Source organism: Podarcis pityusensis, assembly GCF_964106645.2.
Source record: "Podarcis pityusensis genome assembly, chromosome: 17".
Lineage (NCBI taxonomy): Eukaryota > Metazoa > Chordata > Lepidosauria > Squamata > Lacertidae > Podarcis > Podarcis pityusensis.
In genome coordinates, this window is record NC_138042.1 from 31,298,772 (window position 1) to 31,319,082 (window position 20,311).

The 20,311-nt window shown below is 47.3% G+C and overlaps 1 protein-coding gene and 1 long non-coding RNA gene across 2 annotated transcripts in view; both read right to left on the reverse strand.

Annotated features, from left to right (window-relative positions):
- The window catches only part of LOC308466345, a 201,577-nt gene that overhangs the window by 138,554 nt on the left and 42,712 nt on the right, over positions 1-20,311 (reverse strand). The window lies entirely within an intron of this gene.
- On the reverse strand, positions 1,096-14,447 carry LOC308466212 (transcription factor JunD-like). Its single transcript, XM_080986918.1, has one exon. The coding sequence runs from the start codon at positions 13,913-13,915 to the stop codon at positions 12,647-12,649; it is 1,269 nt and encodes a 422-aa protein (XP_080843044.1). The 5' UTR covers positions 13,916-14,447; the 3' UTR covers positions 1,096-12,646.

Here is a 20,311-nt window from a genome sequence, read left to right on the forward strand (position 1 = left end):
CTGTGGGTAAAACCTCAGTGCCTAGGACTTGCTGATCGTAAGGTCGGCGGTTCGAATCCCCGCGGCGGGGTGAGCTCCCGTCATTCGGTCCCAGCTCCTGCCCACCTAGCAGTTCGAAAGCACCCCTAAAGTGCAAGTAGATAAATAGGTACCGCTTTAGAGCGGGAAGGAAAATGGCGTTTCTGTGTGCGGCACTGGTGCTGGCTTGCCAGTTGCAGCTTCGTCACGCTGGCCACGTGACCCGGAAGTGTCTTCGGACGGCGCCGGCTCCCGCCCTCTTGAGCGAGATGAGCGCGCAACCCTAGAGTCGGTCACGACTGGCCCGTACGGGCAGGGGTACCTTTACCTTTATAACAAGTCCAGAGATCAGTAACACTTGAGAACCACTGATAACAAAACAAAACAAAAATCAATATCCTAGTCTTACAGAACTAAGTTTTTCAAAACATTACACCCTAACTTGGAACATTCAAAGTGTCTACCTGACCAGTAGCTAAGCAAAACAAAAACCCAGGAGCTAGAACTTAAATTATCTTTACCTGGCTTTCTTGTATACGTGTGGAAGCAATTGTGGTCCTGTTAGCAAATTAGCTATTTATTCTGCACAGAGTAGTATAAAGAAGAGTTACCCTCGAAACAAGAGACTCAAAAGCAACTGAGCCAGGAGAACAATCAAGTCACATGGCAAGTGTTTTACAGTTGAAGATAACAGCAGATGTGGGTCTGGAAGTTACCGTACGTGACTGGGCAGTTACTTGGAAACCCCACTTGTATGAGATCTTTAGAGGAAGAGAAAGGTATAAGCATGACAAAAAATAAAATATCTGCAAGCCATCTCGTGGGTAGGTGGTGTAGATAGAGACTGGGTCAGTGTTTAGCTTTGAAATCTGATCTTTTATTGAAGGTCTCTCCTAACTTTATAACTAGTTCCCATAAAAGGTTGTAAGGTTAGACATCAGTTACCTCAAATGGATAATCACAGCAAATTTTGCTGCACAGTAACCATGCTGTTATCTTTGGAATGATTTACAAATGATTCTAGCTTTGCTCCTTTTGACTTTAGCAGGGCAAAATAAGAAACACCAACAAAAATGGTATGAATATAAAGCCATTTTAATGTTCTGATATTTATATCAAATACTCAGTCAAGTATTTATACATACAGTATCTTATAAACTTAGTTTTAACACAACATGTACAAAATTGCACATCGCCGATTACAAAGTCATAAATGTAATCTTTTGTTTTCATGTAAACAATTTCAGCATGAGAATGTTCTACATTCCAGAATGCCTATCCCTCCCACTTAAGAATGTTCACTTCAGTCTCTATTAAAGATCTACAGCGTGATAAAAACCAGAGAATGTTGATGTAAGCCACTACAATCAGATACACATACAAGGCAAGTCGCCTTTTAGTCTTAAGTGCTCAACATAAAGTTTGGGAGATTTGATCCTGTTCCCACGAAGTCATTGGCAAAAGGCCCACTGTTTGCAACAACAGCAGGACCAACATTACCATCCTAAAATCTCTACCTGCCATACAGTAAAATAAAAGTCATCCACGACCCTCAGTTCATAAGAGACAGAAAAAGAGGGGAGGCAGCTGACTGCTGTTTGGCAGTAGGAATTGGGAATATTCTTGTAAACATGGATTTAAACCATTAGACAATTCCCGAGGTATAACATTTTACCTCCTCAGTCACACACACACACACGACACAACACAACACAAATCAAGCTGTACATTTAGTCAAGAGGAAGTATTAGTTTTAAAAAAAACTTTATGTCTATAATCATCAATTTTAACAACTTCTAGTTCTATGCTTTATGAACAGTGATGATGAAAAGCCACAATGGGAAAGTGCTGGGCACATTTTTATTAAGTCCTGTATTTTATGTATGTTCACATGCCACCCTCAATTGTTTGAACACATTCTTTGTCAAAAACCAACCACTCAATACAGAAATCATGAATGAAAGCTTAGGTATTAACCTTTGCAATGCTGCAATCCTATACACACTTACCTAAGCAGAACTCCAATTGAGCAAATTCCCATTGAAGTTACTACAAGGTAATACCCAATTACTTTCAAGTAGACATGCACAAGATTGCCCAGCAAGCCATCATAAAAAACACCTATTTCCAGTGAATTATTCATTTGTCCAAACAAACTGTTAAAACACAATTTTTTAAGGACCTCTAACCTCAGCAAGTAAAAGTTTGCGTTTGTTCTTGCAACTGAACTCCCCCCTTCTTTGCTGTTACTACTAGCAAACAGGAAACTTTTTGCAGATGCTGGCTGTCCCATAGGCTTGAGTGTTCGAACTAGTATCTCTGTTTAGGAGGACTTTGTTACTGTGCAATAACTGGCTGTATGAGAATGACCCTGCCTGAGCTGCTTCTAGCCTTCTTTGGGACACATTCCCAGTGCATACCCCCCACCCCTCACAGAGCATTTTGCAACTGGCTGGACACGGGTGGCGCTGCGGGTTAAACCACAGAGCCTACGGCTTGCCGATCAGAAGGTTGGCGGTTCGAATCCCTGTGACAGGGTGAGCTCCCGTTGCTCGGTCCCTGCTCCTGCCAACCTAGCAGTTCGAAAGCACGTCAAAGTGCAAGTAGATAAATAGGTACCGCTCTGGCGGGAAGGTAAATGGCGTTTCCCTGCGCTGCTCTGGTTCGCCAGAAGCGGCTTAGTCATGCTGGCCACATGACCCGGAAGCTGTACGCCGGCTCCCTCGGCCAATAAAGCGAGATGAGCACCGCAACCCCAGAGTCGGTCACGACTGGACCTAAAGATCAGGGGTCCCTTTATCTTTTTATCAGCTACTTGCAACCAAGTGAAGATGTCTGTGCCTGACGTCTCTACCATCTGGAAGCACATGCCTGGGGATCCTTGGATCTTGACTGCTTTCACACACCAGCAACACATCCTGTAGAATTCTATCCGTTATATTTCAGTTGCACAATCAGAATGAATTTCAGGAACCAAAAAGTCACATTGAAACCAAAAATGGCAACCAGGCCTTCCGTTTTGGCGACTGTAAACCTGGTTTCAGGAGCCATTTGACGCCAAGCTTATATATCTGAGTTTCTAACACTGCCCCCACTGACGAAATGCTGTTTCCCCCATACACCTAAGCCAGAGACAGCTAACCTGTGACACTCCAGATCCTATTGGACTACAACTCCCATCAGCCCCAGCCAGCACAGCCAATGGTTGGGGTTATGGGGCATGCAGTTCAGCGTCTGGAGCGCCTCAGGACAGTCACCTCATAAACCTTACAAGCCTGGAAGTTATATATGTTTGCAACACAGGATAGTTACAAGCTGTTGTTTTGAAAGAAGGGTTGAGAGAACTTCTTAATTTCGCCATACAGCTATGGAATGCTCCCCTTGGTTGTGCAGGTGTATCCCAAGAAGACAACCCATTTAAGTAAATAATAAAGCCAAGTTTACCGTTACACAGGTCAATTACCAAATGAAGAGGTAAAAATAGTGTTTTGGTCATTGAACCTGGAGCTCCAGCACAGAGACTATTGGAGTATTCCTCCCCTAATACGGATGGGAGCATGCCAGCTACTCCAATGCCACAACCACCGATCACTGGGCAGTCACTGGGTTGGCAATTCCTGTGCCACCTCTCATCGCTTTCCCCCAAAGTAGGGACACCACTCTGCAGTTATCAGCATCCACCGCTTTTGGGATTTACAGTGTGGTTGGGAAATCAGGTGGGCAGCTACCCAACATCTGACATCAATATATAATTCTACAGAAACTATAAAAACCATTTCATTCCCCCTTTTACAACCTTTAGTTCTGAAACTGTATACAGTGGTACCTTGGTTTAAGAACAGCTTAGTTTATGAACAACTTGGATTAAGAATGCTGCAAACCCGGAAGTAGGTGTTTTGGTTTGTGAACTTTGCCTCAGAAGCAGAACATGTTCTGCTTCCTGTTGAGTGTGTTCCATTTGTAAACGGAGTCCCCTGCTGCTATGGGAAAGCACGCCTTGGTTTAAGAACGCTTTGGTTTAAGAATGGACTTCCAGAATGGATTAAGTTCGTAAACCAAAGTACCACTGTAATATAGTAGGAAGATATGAAAAGGGTGCATTTGATTAAAGACACAGGACCCACCCATCAACCTAGGTTTTGCTATAACAATAAAACTGTCTTGTCTCAATTGCATTTAAACTAATATTTCACTTGAGTACATTTCAATATGGGGTTACCGTGGCTAAGCTTAGGTAACAATGAAAAATCACCGGTAGTGAAATCAATAGAGAGGGAGAGAAACACTTCATAAGGAAAGTCAAGGTGATACCTACCTACAATAACACTGCCCCCTCCCGCAAAAAAACCCGCTCAGATTTTCAATAATTAATTATCAAGCACTTTAGTTTTCGTAGCTAAATCAAATTTTCCAAAATTCTAGGCAGTACTAAGCCATGAAGTGGTAGACCAACAACCTGAGAGGGCTACACTGCTCTATTCTCCAGGGATCGCTTACCAATGGTCCCCTGTTGGACTCTGACTGCTTTCTACCCCAAAGAAGGTGGGAACTGAAGTCCGACACCATACAAAGGGCCACAGGTTAGCAAAGTTAATTTCACAAAGAGAACGTCAAGATTAGGCTGAATACTTGTTCCCGGTATGCTCCTTCTTAGTTGCAAGGTTTTCTCCTCACACACGAGAGCATTCAAACACACAGCCCCCAACCTGCAGCCTGAAGAGGCACAATTCTCAAAAAGCTTTGCCATTTGATTCCTCTGAGTTATAAAATTGGCCCTAAAGACCTTATCCTAAAGCTTGCTGTGAACCCTTAAGTTCTCAAGATGAGACATGTCAGCTTTTGTGCCAGCACACAAGCTGTGATAAATGGCAACATTTCGGGCAGATATTATGGTACCGGAATGTAAAACCTTAACTGATGTTTAGGAACACGTCTGTTATACAGTATCTATAGCAACTCTTTTACTGAAATTCATTAAAATGAAGCTCATGCACCAATTAGGAACCCCACTTTAACAACATAATACAAAGTGACAGAATCCAAGCTATATCTCAACTGCTATGATTAAGTTGAAAGATGTCTGTGAAAGACCCAGTCCGAAGAATCTATATGAAATGACTGGCAACAGTGTTCAAGTCAACAGTGCAGAAAATTGCATTTTTCAAAGATACTCAGACTTTCAGCATCACCTGAAAAAAATGTAGCATGAACAACTGCTCCCTCAATAGTCTTTCCTTCTTGGAAGAAATACTGTTTGGCAGAACTCTAAAAAAAAACAGAAAACCTTGTCATCTCAGTGAGATGTAACATCCCTTGATCTAATTTAGTGCAAGGGGACTAAATTGTGCTGACTCACATAATTCTCTTTCACACTTGTAGCCTACCATTGCTTCAAAACACTCACTGAGGTGTACGTGAGGTTTACTCCTTTTAATCCTTGCAAAAATCTTGAGAGGTAAGTTAGACTGAAATACAGTGAGTCATCCAGAGAGCACCATCACAGCCAAGCTGAGATTTGAACCCAGGTACTTCCAGTCCAAACCCAGTCTACCCAACAACATATATATCCTCCAGTATATATAGGGTTCTACCTGTATATTCTTCTAATGGTGAGTGGATAGCAACTCATTTGCTCACCATCAATAATCTGTACAACTCTTACTTGAACTCATCCCAGTGATTCAAGTCTTCCTGTCCCTATGCTGAAAACTCTCAAGCAGGTGTGGGCAGCCTGTGGCTCTTTAGGTGCGTGCTGGACTACAACTCCCATTCTCCTGCGCATTGGCCATGTTGGCTGGGACTGTTGGGAATCTAACAACATCTGACGGCCGAGGGAGGGCACAGGTTCCCCATCCCTGAACTAAAGACTACAATCCTATGCACACATATCTCAGAGAATGCCTCTCTGAGTTGAGCAGGACTTGATTGTGATAGCAAATATGCTTACAGTTGGGTTACGAAGTCTTTTTATATGAAAAGTGTGGGATGTGATACATAAGTAGCAGTCAAGTACAACATTCCTTGTTCTCCTAGAGTGGACATGCGGGGAAATGTTTGGTCCAGCCAGTCGAAAACTTCCTGTTTCCTCCTGGCTCGGGCATCCTTCCTTTGCATGTGACTAGAGGTGGGTGTGACCTTACCTGTTCAGGTAACGAAAGGACAAGGCATGCTGCCACACTCTGTCTCTTCCATCTTCCTTTCATTGTGTGAACTGCAGTGACTGCTAGCTTGCAGTCACTGGGATTAATACCCCATATGGGGTAGGTCCACATTTATATACTTGTAACTAAGTCTGCCTTCAGGGATCCAACTGTGAACTGATGATGTGAGTAAACTTTTATTGACATTAAATAAGATTGTCGTGTGTTTATTCTTTTAAGAGGGATATAAGGGAACTTACCAGGAACCTGATAGTGAAAGGCTTACACAAGCCTGCAACCAGCTACGTTTAAAAGGGGAATGTGAAACTCTGATAAGTAAAGGAACTTGCTAGCACAAATTAGAAAGGATAGTAATCAACAATATATCCTCTCCTGCCTCCCTGAACATGCCCACAAAAAGTTTGATAGGACTCGAGGACAAAAGCTACAAAAAAGGTCACATTTATGCTCTTCTCACAGTAACATGCACGTTTACAGCATTCCAGATCAAGCCATTCATCTTAACCTGCTTCAAAGCAGTTTGGTACAGGTGCCATACAATAATTCACTATTGTACTGCTAAGGATTATCAGGAATGTGATTATTTTGGAGGCAGCTGACAGAGACCAAGCAGGGTCCCCATTTGTTTTACTGTTTTCTACTACTGGGTCTCAGCATGCCTACTTTGAAAAACAAAACAAAAACAAAACCGTAATGCAACAGACAACTTACAGTGAATGCTATTCAGCAGCATACGGCATAGTGGGATGGAAGCACTCGCCCGACTTCCCGGCAGATGAGTCACTGCCATTAACCGGGAGGGCAGCGCAGAGCAAATGCACCAGCAGTTGCACCATCGCCACTCCCAGAATGTAATGGCGGCTCACCTTCTGAGCCAGGCAAAAGGCAAACTCGGCCCTCCAGATGCTTTGGGACTACAACTCCCACCATCCCTAGCTAACAGGACCAGTGGTCAGGGATGATGGGAATTGTAGTCCCAAAACATCTGGAGGGCAGAGTTTGCCTATGCCTGTTCTGGGCAGTCAGGTAAATGCCTCTGCTCCACCACACTTGCCCACTGCCGGTACTATCTACTATGGGAAATAGTAAGCAGATTACAGAAAACAGGGATTACAGTATGCTAACAGAAGAAGGCATCATTCAGTAACTGCAGCAAGTTTTTATCCTCTGATGTATTATACAGGACAATGAAATCACACTCAGGAGTAGACCTACTGAAATCAATGGACAAGTGTGACTTAGTTGGATGTTGTTGTTGTTATTATTATTATTATTATTATTATTATTATATATTATCCACTGTTTAAACATTTGCAAGCAATTAGAACCAGAATATCTGAAAAGACTCCTTACCCGGCATGGCAGGTTAGCTTGCTTGCGATTGTATCAGCAGGATACCTAGAACATGGACTGACGATATAACTCAAACTAGTGTGAATACATGTAGTCTATTTTTTCATGCTTAACTCACACAAGGTTAATTCTCTCGTTCCCACACAACTCTTCTAGTTACGAGACCAGGTCTTGCATGACCGCAAAAGGCTGCAGCTTTGCTGATCAGCATTTCTAGGATTAAGCATGCATAGGAATCATGGAGTCTTAAATCTAAAACCTACACATCTTAGAATACCACTTTAAAATCATGCAGACAGACTTGCTTGGAATGACTGCATCCAAATGTTGGATTGGAAACATATGCATTAGTAATCTATGAAATTATAGCTACTGATCAAATCAAGTGTCTCTGCCGCAAAGGAACAGATTAAAAAAATTCAGGGTATCATTACTAAACAGTGTTCATTATTTTTAACCCCAACTGAAATGAACAGAAATCACTTTTAAGTTTGCTGCCTCTGAGCTAGGCCATTTCAACATTCAATTCCGTCTTCACAATTAGCCACAGTGTATAACTAAGAATGGATTCAAATCTGCAGCAGAAAGCAAAAATAAGCCTCACTTACATCGCTTTGTGCTTTATAAATTCTTCCTCTCCAGGGAAATGCTATTAAAATATATTCTGGCTGTAATATAAAAATCCAGAAGTTGTTTCAGCAAAAATTAGTACTTTCATTCGCCACTGATTTCAGTGGCAGAGTTGAGAACATGTTTAAATCAATGGAAACTTAAGTGCCGTCAACATCTGCCCATTGTATTTAAGATGTCACTTAGTGCAGATCTGCTTTCGAGTACTTTAAAATGAAAAACACTACCCTACTAGTATTTATGGCAACAGTTCAGCACTGGTTAAAAATGGAAAGCACCACCACCATTTAGATAGTTGGCATTTTACCCAGCGATTCATTTTTTTTGTAGCTGAAGAACCTACTTGCTATAAAATCACGCGCCATTACGAGCATCTAGGTCCACCAAAAAACCACCATGTTATGTTTCTGAAGATCGAGTTCACACCTGAACATGAGCTTCCACCCAACGATAGAAAAAAATATTTTGAGAGCCAGACCTATACCACCAGTGTGTTAAAAAGAGGAATTGGGTAGGAGTTGTGACACATCGTCACTCACTAAGTTAGCAACAAATTAGTCAGCTCCTCTAGACACACAACCATGCGAGTTACTACCTGAGTGTTCATGTAGGCTATGTAAGTGTGCAGGAAAAGCAGCTGCCCTCCCTCTACTTAAGCAAAAAGGTTTACAGTCCCTTTAAATCGCCTTTTTCACTGACAGAAAGTGCCATGCCAGTTCAACAATGGACATCACCCGGATCACCAAGCTCACTAGAAACTGGAATATTTGCCCAATGAAGTGCTAATGCGGGTGAGTACTAATCAGCCTGGAATTTTGTGTGTGCATGCCTGTGTGTGTATCTGGTGGGTATTCTTAAAATGATCCAACGTGTAGGAGCCAAAGAAAGCAAACCAAAGAGCACACAAAAGAGCAAGCAGAAAGGAGTGGAAAGGTGGATTCAGATGAGAAAAGTGCATTTTAAAGGAATGATCAATCAGGTACTAACTCACCTCTGCAAAAAGAGAGAGAGAGAAATTCTCAGAACTGGGTGGGTGAGAGGAGAGGGACAGACCACAACATGGAATGGTTTTGAATGCATCTGAGGCTGGGGAATGAGAGGAATTCTATTGGTGGGTCAGAAAGTAAAATGTTCAGTCGTGAATGACACTGCATTTAAACAGGCTTGCAGGGACACTGACAGGATGACTGGTACTTGTAGAAAAACAACAGCCTTTAATACAAATACGAGGCAGATAGCAAAAAGGCTACAAAACGGGTGAACAACCTAGAACACTGCATATATTTCAAGAAGCAAAATACGCTTTTGGCAGAAATGATGCAGCATGCAGCCCCATCAATCGCAACAGGTAAGAAAACGTAGGTTCCAGCTCCAACCTCTGAGACAGCCAGAGTTATTATGTACCCTTATGAGAAAAGTTAAGAAACAAGTTGCAAAAAACATGCAACTTCCAGGTACATTTGAGAAGCAGCAACAACCGTGATTTATCTAAGCCTGAGCTTTTTTCCCTTAGATTTAATATTCCAGACTAGAACCCACCTGAGAAAAAACATTGTCACATCATCGGGCATTTTCAACTATGTAAATGTAGGAGCTGCTCTGGTCCCAGCTAAGGTGATACATTTTATACAACTCGTTATTTAATTTGCATCCCTCACACTTAAGGCACTGCTATAAAGTCTCCACCTTTGCCATATTATCCTTTAAGAGTATGCAAGCTCAAGTACTTTTTCTGCCACACTGATGAAACTCTGGCAATTAATGCAAGATGGACTGATCAAACGAATTAAGCTTTCTTCCAAGTTTCTCCATTTCTAAAAGGATAAGACTGGTTATTTCACATATTTGCAGCATTATGGTTCCAAATACAAAAAGCTCCTGATGTCATTAAGTTGGAGCTGCAATCCTATGCGTACTTAACTTGGGAATAAGCTTGACTTAACTTACTGAGACTTACTTCCAAGTAAATATGCAACGCATCGCTCCAAGAATCTCTCCAAAGCATGGAAATGGTACTGTGTAATATAATCTATGATATCTGTTTATCATTATTTCTCAAGCAAGGTTGTCACAGTGCTGCCTTATGGAAAGTAATATATATACACTGCCACAAGCTATTCACATGTTATATCCAGGCAACGATTGTTATATCAAGAGCTCAAGTTTAAAATAAACCACAGAAACAATAAAACTGCATTTTGAGAAGCATCCAAACTATGCTCTATACAACTGGGGACGGGGAGGAGATTTTGCACGGCACTTTGACCAGAAAACTGTCAAAACTCTCAGTTAAACAAATTACAGGCAACAGTTTCTTTTTACTGATCCCACTTTAAAACAAACCTCAAAGACTTCAAACTTCTCTTTCCTCCTCCCACCCGGAATCACAAAGTCACAGAATTGGAAGCTGGAAGGGGTCAGGATGGTCATCTAGTCCAACCCCCCTGCAGTGGAGGAATCCTGCCCACAGCCATCCCTGGGTGGACTTGAACCACCAACCTTCTGGTTAACAGCCAGACACACTGAGAACTAGAAAATATTTACAATGGAAACTGCAATAAAATAGCTTATACACTGTTCTTGGAAGAAAAACTACCCACATTTCTATGTGTTATTCAAAACACAGTACAATAGAATTGTTCTATTTTTTTTAAAAAAAAAACCAAGGCTTTTCTGCATAGCAGTGGCAGTGCAACCCTAGACATGTCTACTCAAAGGCAAGCTCCACTGAGTTCAATGGGACATAGTCCTTAGTAAGTGGGCATAGGACTGCAGCCTCAGCTACTATACTTCCATACAGAGCAATTACAGCTGGAATGTGCACCATGAAGGATAAATCATCTGATATTTACTCTTCCAAAACCATTTCTTTTATCATTCTGCACATTATAAAAATAAAATGTGACATTCCAAAGCATTTCAATAAATAAGCCTATCAATGTCCCAGATTTGTGCTGGCACAAGAAATAAAATGGAGCTCATAAGTCTAGAAAAAGCCCCACAATCTTCTTAAAACACTAATTTTTAAATAAATAGTTTTGTGTGGCACATCATCTTCTGTTGCTGTACTTTAGCACTACTCATTCATGATGAGCAAATTATCCAGCATCAGAAATTCAACCAAAACATTCTCACAGCAACTACGGTAATCATTTTTAGACTTTCCATTATTACACCAAGAAAAACTACACTGCCATATCGTCTATAATATTTATAGTATCTTCCTAAACAATTACATTTTGGCTCTCTCAAAGTCTGAGCAATTCTATAAAACTTCTACAGCAGGAAAATAATAAGTTATCTCTCTGTACATAAGACTTGACAAGCCCTGTATTAGCTACGACCATCCCAAATTCTTGAGAAACATTTCACAAAACTGCCCCGTGTCAAACTGCAAGGATTGTATCTTTTAAAAATATTACTGCTCTTATCAAAACACCTAGCAATCTGCATGACATACATGCCCCATACCAAACAATTAGCACCCCATCATAGAAAATCTAAAGCCTTTTCAAAGAAATAAATAAATAAGCCTGCAGCCAAAAAATACTGGATTTTTTTTTTTTAACAATCCCTGGCAACTTGAAGAAAAAGCTATACAGGTTGACTCTAATCACCTTCCACCACAAAAATAATAAAAAAAATTCAAGAATCTCTAAAATATATAGTCCTCAACAAAGACAACTTCTGCCCACACCATAAGCTCAGGTGGGATCATTGAAGAGATCTTTGGACTTCCAGCAACAATCTGGTTTTGTTTTTTTCTGCGTCTGATCTGCAAAGCTTTTCAGATTTGTTTTGAGCTGGAGAAGCTAGAAAAGTGAGCACATTTTCAAGCTGGAGTTTGTTTGTTTTTGAAGATCACCAGCCTCAGGCTTCCTGATGTAACTGGGGACTGTCAGAATGGCATCAACTGCTGCAGCTTCACACACCCTCCTTCGCCTTGATGTCTGCGCACCTGACCTGTGCTCCTGAAAGAAAAACCCAAACACCACAATCTGGTTATTAATCACTTCAGCGTCACTTTCACGACTTGGCAGGAAAGCTATCGATGCTGGAAATGATCTCAAATTGGTTTCGACTGAAGAGTACTTGTTAAAAGTTTTGTTTCCGGAGTAAACAACATTCCCTGGCTGTCCAAAACGCCTGTTGTCCCATCCTGTCCCCTGAGGAGCAGAGACTGCTGCTCCCCACATTTCTTCTCCCTCCCCACCTCCCATTACGCCGCGTTTCTCTCTGGCTCTTGGGGCTCCCTTTGGAGCTGGGAAGAGGGCACAGGGGTGCATAGGGGGCGTGTGGGAGAGGAACCTCTTCACCCATCCGTTCGCCAAGCTCCTCCGACGACCGAATGGCACCTTTGGGAACCGAAGAAGAGGGAACTGAAGGTTCGCCACCATCAAGGGGTCATCCTTCCCGCTCTGCCACGCAAGGCAGGCTTGTGCGCGCCTCGGTATCTCTCCCCGTCGCGGGACGGTCGAGCGGCTTCAGCAAGCGCTGGTCTCCGGTTCTGCGGGTCCTTCTCTGCCGGGGGGCTGGCTAGCTGCCGCCGAGGTCTGCGTCGGGGCCGCCGCCGCGGCGTTAATGTGGCAGCCGCTGGAGAGGTGGCTCCGGACGCGGCCTTGCAGCTGGGTGACCTGGGCGCGCAGGAGGCTGGCGGTGGCGGCCAGCTCGGCGTTCTGCCCTTTGAGCGCCTTGACTTTCTCCTCCAGGCGGGCGATGCGCTCCAGCTTGCGCCGGCGGCACTTGGAGGCCGCGATGCGGTTGCGCAGCCTCTTGCGCTCGGCTTTCAGGCGCTCCTGACTCTCGGCGTCCAGCGGGGACAAGGAGGAGGCCGGCGGCGGCGAGTCTCCGGACGAAAGCGCCGGAGGTGGCGGAGGAGGAACCGACACCACGGCCGCCTCCGGCACCGTCTGCGGCTCCTCCAAAGCTCTGCCCGTCGAGCCGGGCGCTGGAAGGCGAGCCACGACTTGGGGAGGGAAAAAAGTGCCGCCGGCCGACGGGCTGGCCGGGTTGAAGCCGCCCAAGGTGGTGTAGACGGCGGGCGACTCCTGGCGGGACGGAGGGCAGCAGGGGCCCCCCGGGTGGGCGGTGGGCGAGAGGGGCGCCGGAGACACGCCGAGCAGCTGGTTCTGCTTGTGCAAGTCGGCCAGGGCTTTCACGAAGCCGTCGGCGAAGCCCTCCTGCTCCTGCGTCACCGCCTGCTGCTGGGCCGAGGGCTGCGGAGACCGGTACAAGAAGGAGCCCCCGGCCGCCGCCGCCGCCACCACCGAAGGCCCTCCGCCGCCGGGGCTGGCCGGACCGGCCAGGCCAGGGCTGCCCGCTTGGATCAGCAGCTGCTCGAGGTCGGCGGCCGCCGGCAGCTTCAACAGAGGCTGCAGCACGCCCGAGCCCACCTCCTGGCCGACTCCGGGCGCGTCGGCGATCAGGCGGTGCACGGCGTTGCTGGTGCCGCCCCGGGGGCGCAGCGAGGTGAAGGGACCGGTTGGCGGCAAGGCAGCGCCGGGGGTGGCCGCCGCCGCCGCCACCAATTCCCGCTGCTGCTGCTTCTTCCCGGCCAGGAGCAGCTTGTGCTGTTGGTCCGCCGCGCTTTCCTCGGCCGGCTCCAGCCCCGCAGGTCCCGCTGCGCCGGGCCCGCCCGCGAAGCCCGGCAGTTGCACGAAGTCCGGGAGCAGCTCCAGCCCGTCCTCGCCGTAGAAGGGGGCCACCTCCATCTTCACGGCCACGCGGGCGCCCGAGCGCCCGCCGCCGCTCATGCTGGGTGCGACGGCGAGCGGGGCCGGAGTTGACGTCGCTGCTGCTGCCGCCGCCACTAACTGAATCTCCTTCGCTCCCAGGAGGGGAAAAGAGTAGGCGCGCAGCCTCGAAGACGCCGCCGGCAGCAGCAGACCCTCACCGGGCGCGCCCGCTCGCCGCCTCCTGCCCCAGGGCAGCCGCCCGGGGCTCGCCGCTTTCTACTTGTGGCATTTTCGGGAAGAAAACTCTTCCCACCCCCCGCTTCCAGCCAGAGGAACTGATGTCAAAAACGCCTCGCCTTAGCAGTTCCTGCCGCTCCGCCTTTCCAGGCTGCGGCCGCGGCGGCGCTCACACTGCCCTCTAGGCTCCGGCGCTGCCGAGGCTGGCCGAGCGGCCTTGGGCTGGCTCGCCTCCTGCTTTTCTTTGTTTACGGAAGGCGATCGCAAGCAAAACAAAGGGAAAGGGGGCGCTGCTGCTTCTAGAGAGGTGGCATGGGAAGGTGGCATAGAGAGAAGAGAGATTAGTACAGTGCTGTAAATCTGAATGTGGGAAGGGTTCTGTTATGTACTGAGTTGAATAGGATCCAAACTGTAGCAGTCTGATTGGTCCTAGAACAATAGGATCCAAAAGGCAGCAGTCTGATTGGTCCTAGAACAATAGGATTCAGAATGCAGCAGTCTGATTGGTCCTAGAACAATGCAGCAGTATGATTGGTTGGCAGGAACCACCCAATCCTGCTCCAGATAGAAGTGAATCCACAACCTGATTGGCTTACAGTAGAATTCCAGAATTAGCCAATCATGTGCAGCCCATTGTGTAAATAATGTATATAAAGCAGATACTGTGAGGGGACATTCATTCATTCCTCCTCACCACTATGAGCTGAATAAAGAGCATGAAATCACTTTGCGACTCTGAGTATATTTCACTGGCGACGAAGGTGGGATCCCGCTGAGCTGACTGCCACACACAGCACCGCAGCACCGCCAACTGCCGCACCGCTGCCTCGCACCGTGTATCCAGGCTTCAGCTCCGGGGCACAAGGAACTCAGAATGGCAGCCAACAGCAGCTTCTCGCCATTCAACCCAGCATCTGGAGACTGGGAAGCGTACGCCTCCCGTTTCACCTTCCTCCTAGAAGCCAAAGGGGTCACCGACGAAGAAGACGCCAAGAAGAGGGCGATATTCTTCAGCGTCTGCGGAGAGGAGACGTTTGAAATCGCCCGGGCTCTCCTTGCGCCTGAAGACGTCGCTACTGTTCCATACAAAACAATAATGGAACAGCTGAAGGGGCACTTTTCGCCGCAGCCCTCAGTGGTGGCTCGTCGAAATGCCTTCTACGCAAAGCGGCAAGCCCTGGGGAAACCATAACTGGGTTTGTGACCTCTCTCCGCCAAGCCGCCCGGTTCTGCAACTTCTCAGAGCTGGAGAACATGCTTCGTGACCGCCTCGTCGGTGGCCTGAAGGATGAGAAGCTGCAACGACGCCTCTACGCTAAGAAGGACCTAACGTTCCAGGTCGCTCTGGAGGAGGCCCTGGCAACAGAAGCTGCCGAGAGGTCGACCCAAGAGGCACGGCCGAGCCTGCCATCCCAACCGAGGGTCCACCATGAAGACCTCACCGACGACTCAGGATCCGACAGGGAGGAGGTGCACCGAGTACAGCAGCGCACTCAAGCAGCGCACAGACCACAGCTGCCTCGACGAGAAGGAGGGAACTGCGCAAGCTGCGGGGAGAGTCACGAGAGGAGGACCTGCCGTTTCCGCAACGCAGAGTGCAGGCAGTGCAGAAAATCGGGACACATCGCCCGGGTGTGTCGGGCTCGGCCCACCCGACACCAGGCATCAGATGACCAATCCAAGAGCCCCAGGTCCCGGGGCCCAACGCACCAAGGCAACTCGACGGAGCTCACGGACTTCCAGGTATACCAGTTGCCCCACCCCAACGTAGAGAAAATTTATGTAGAGGTACAGATAGAGGGGGCCCCATGCCGCATGGAGCTTGACACGGGTTCAACTCTATCCATAATCTCGGCAAGGACCTTAAGGAAACTGTGTCCCACTGGGGGTCCCAAACTCAGGCCGGCCCCATTCACCCTCCGGGACTTCCAGAAACGTAAGGTCCCCACAATGGGGGTGGGGACCTTCAGGGTGCAATACCGAGGGCGGACGCGGCAACTGGACTTGCTTGTGGTCAAGGGCCCCTACATTAGCTTACTGGGATTGGCATGGTTTGGACCACTGGGGCTAGCTGTCACCGGGGTGAACCACACTAGCTTACAAGTGGACGTGGACGCCATATGCAAGGAATTTCCAGGGGTTTTCGATGGGAAATTGGGACAGTATACGGGCCCCCCCATTGCGCTACAGCTTGACCCCGCAGTACGACCGGTCAGGCTCAAGGCCCGCCGGGTCCCGTTCGCCTTGAAACCCCGTATAGACGAGGAATTGGACCGACTCGTAGAGCAAGGAGTGCTGGAGCCGGTGCCTAATGCTCCCTGGGAAACCCCAATCGTCACACCCGTCAAGCCTAATGGTTCGGTCCGCATCTGCGCAGACTACAAATGTACCATAAACAAGGCCCTCACGGCCCACGCATACCCAGTGCCAGTGGTCAGCCATGTCCTTGCCACCCTGGCTGGGTCGAAAATTTTTGGCAAGCTGGACTTGGCCCAAGCATATCAACAGCTGCCAGTAGATGAGGCCACAGCAGAGGCACAGACGATTGTGACGCACAGAGGAGCGTTCAGGGTAAAGCGGCTGCAATTCGGTGTCAGCGTGGCACCAGGCATATTCCAGAATATAATGGACTCTCTCCTTAAAGGGATTCCTGGCGTCACCCCCTTCTTCGATGATGTGTTGATTGCCGGCCCCACACCAGAGGAGTTTGAGGACCGCCTCCGCACCGTTCTGCACCGTTTCCAGACGGCGGGTCTCAAGGTGAAGCGGGAAAAATGTCTACTAGGAGTGCCTCAGGTGGACTTTCTGGGATTTATGGTGGACGCAGAAGGGGTCCACCCGACTGGGGACAAGGTACGGGCCATTTGTGATGCCCCAGCGCCCAAGAGCAAGACTGAACTTCAGGCCTTCTTGGGACTATTGAACTTTTACCATTCCTTCCTTCCCCACAAGGCGGCGGTAGCGGAGCCCCTACACAGACTCCTGGACAAGCGGGCCCCTTGGGTGTGGGGCCAGCGCCAGGAGGCCGCATTCCAGGCAGTCAAGGACTTGCTTGTCTCAAACTCGGTCTTGGCACACTTCGACGAGAGGCTGCCGGTGGTGCTAGCATGCGACGCCTCACCCTATGGCATTGGAGCTGTCCTGGGGCACCAACTCCCGGATGGAAGAGAGGTACCGGTGGCGTACTTTTCCCAGACACTCAACACAACCGAGCGGAACTACTCGCAAATCGACAAGGAGGGTCTGGCAATCGTAAAGGGAGTAAAAAAATTCCATGATTTCTTGTACGGGCGGCCCTTCACCGTGGTGACTGACCACAAGCCGTTGCTTGGCTTGTTTGCCCCCGAAAAGCAGACCCCCCAAGTGCTGTCTCCTCGCGTCCTCAGGTGGTCAATTTTCCTTGCCAGCTACCAGTATGCACTGATTCACCGACCTGGGAAGGCGATGGGCCATGCGGACGCCCTCAGCAGGCTACCACTACCGGAAACAGGCCCTGACCCAGCACCTGCACAAGAGGTTATGAGCCTGGAGCTGCTTCCCGACCGCCCCATTCAGGCACAAGAAGTTGCACACCATTCCAAGAAAGATAGGGTCATCTCCCGGGTCCTGGACTGGGTGTGGAGGGGATGGCCCAGCAGCAGCCCCGGGCCAGAATTCGCCGGCTACACAACCCGCAAACATGAACTGTCGGCCCACAAGGGGTGCCTGTTATGGGGAAGCAGAGTCGTTGTTCCCCAGCCCCTCCGCAAAAGGGTCCTCACAGCCCTACACGAGACACATCCAGGGGTAGTAAGAATGAAGGCCCTTGCCAGGAGTTATGTGTGGTGGCCGGGGATCGATGGAGAGATAGAGGCCTGGGTCAAACACTGCCAGGCCAGCCAATCAGGTTGTGGATTCACTTCTATCTGGAGCAGGATTGGGTGGTTCCTGCCAACCAATCATACTGCTGATTGGTCCTAGAACAATAGGATCCAAAAGGCAGCAGTCTGATTGGTCCTAGAACAATAGGATTCAGAATGCAGCAGTCTGATTGGTCCTAGAACAATGCAGCAGTATGATTGGTTGGCAGGAACCACCCAATCCTGCTCCAGATAGAAGTGAATCCACAACCTGATTGGCTTACAGTAGAATTCCAGAATTAGCCAATCATGTGCAGCCCATTGTGTAAATAATGTATATAAAGCAGATACTGTGAGGGGACATTCATTCATTCCTCCTCACCACTATGAGCTGAATAAAGAGCATGAAATCACTTTGCGACTCTGAGTATATTTCAGGTTCCTTTTAGATCTCCCCCCCCCCCCCAGTGCGCACCCATACTATAGAGAATATCTTCGGCCGCAAATCTCTTCCAAGGCGCTTTGCAGTTAATACCGCAGGCTTTTAAAGACGCCTGATGACGAGTGACAGAGCCGTGCCTGCTTCACCAACCAAAAGAAAAACCTAATGCACATAGGCATGTGGATTTAATTCCAGATCTTTAAGCAAAAATGCAGGGGAAAGTACGGGAATTTTTAAGATGCTTGAAACGGTGGTCAAAGCAGGTAGGTGGAGGAATAGCAAACAGACTTGTACAACCAATAACAACCAACAGCCTAAAGCCACCCCTCAACTTGATGATATTCAGGGACCACTCAGACTGTTTTCCTGTTGCCATAGGTGAAAATAAATTTTGTTCTTCTCTTTCTCTGATTGCAGTCCCTGTTCTCTACACTGCATAGAGGTAACTCATTTCTTCAAGTATAAGGAGTGATGGAAAAGGGAATATTGTATTCAGGAAATTAGAAGCTTAGGGAGTTGCTGCCTATCATGCCAGACCATTTGTCCATCTATGAGAGTACTAAATGCATGACTGGCTACAGCTTTCCAGGGTTTCAGACAAGAATTCCCCCCAGTCCTATATGCAGATGCAAGGCAGTCAGCCAGGGACCTACCAATGAGATGTTAAAATATGTCAAAAGGAGGCAGAACAGAGAACATCTAAACCTTCACCTAAAAATATTCGAAGGAGCCAATCTAGCCTTTCTTGGCTAATCAGGATGGGCCCAATAAAAAGACACACATCCCAGCCAACTTCATCACTCTTGCCAGCAAAATCAGGACAGGGCTTCCAAATATGAATGCAATTGATGGATAGTTTATACAGGAAGAGGTGGCCCTTCAAATATCCTAGTCCAGGACCATTCAGGACTTCAGAGGTAATAGCCAGTACCTTGAATTTAAACAAGGCTTTTTTGAAATGGTCAAAAAAGCAAGCACCAAATATTATTGTGGCATCAGCTGTAATTTCCCAATATTTCCCAAGGGCAGCAATACGGCACATTGCAACAATTTACCTTGGGTGTGACTAAGGCAGGTGTGGGAGTGGGCAGGTCTGCTTTCTTTGTTGGGTATGTTTAGCCTGGTAAAGAGGAGACCAAGAGGATAGCCATCTTCAAATATCTAAAAAGCTGCCACATGGAGCAAACTTGTTTTCTTCTGCTCCAGAGGCTAGGACCTGAACAAATAGCTTTAAGTTACAAGACAGGAGATGCTGCCATCAGGAATAACACTCTGACAGTAAGAGTTGTTTGACAGTGAAACAGACTCCCACAAGTCCATCTGTGTTCTGCCCTCAACACCATAGTTCAGTCAGTAGAGCACGAGACCCTTAATCTCAGGGTTGTGCGTTCAAACTCCACATTGGATGAAAGTTTCCTGCATTGCAGTAGGTTGGACTAGTAAATTGTAAACTGTATAGTCTAGCTTAGAGGACACACAATCCAATATTACTCCTGAAGCCCTGCTGGTTGCTATGGTAGGGAGTGGTTTGCTTAACACTGGCTGGTGACCCAACTTACTCCCCTCAACTGTTCCTTGTAAGGCTTGGTTTCCAGACCCTTGATCATCTTTGTCACCCTCGTTAGCAGACATTCCAGCTTGTCAATATCCTTCTTAAACTGTGGTGCCCTGAACTGGACACAGCATTCCAGGTACAGTCTAACCAAGGCAAAATAGAGTGGGACTATTACTTCCCATGATTGGGACACTATACTTCTGTTGATGCAGCCTAGAAGAGCATTTGCTTTTTTTTGCTGCTGTATCACACTGTTGACTCATGTTAAGCTTGTGGTCTACTGTGACCTCTAGACCCTTTTCACATGTACTACCGGCAACTGTGTTCCCCATCATATTTGTGCAGCTGGTTCTTCCTGCCTAAATGTAGATCCTTACACACTCCTCTCTCAAAATGGGCAA

Excerpts from the sequence above, each read along its gene's own strand:
- LOC308466212 (XM_080986918.1), bottom strand. The coding sequence starts at position 13,915 with ATGAGCGGCGGCGGGCGCTCGGGCGCCCGCGTGGCCGTGAAGATGGAG.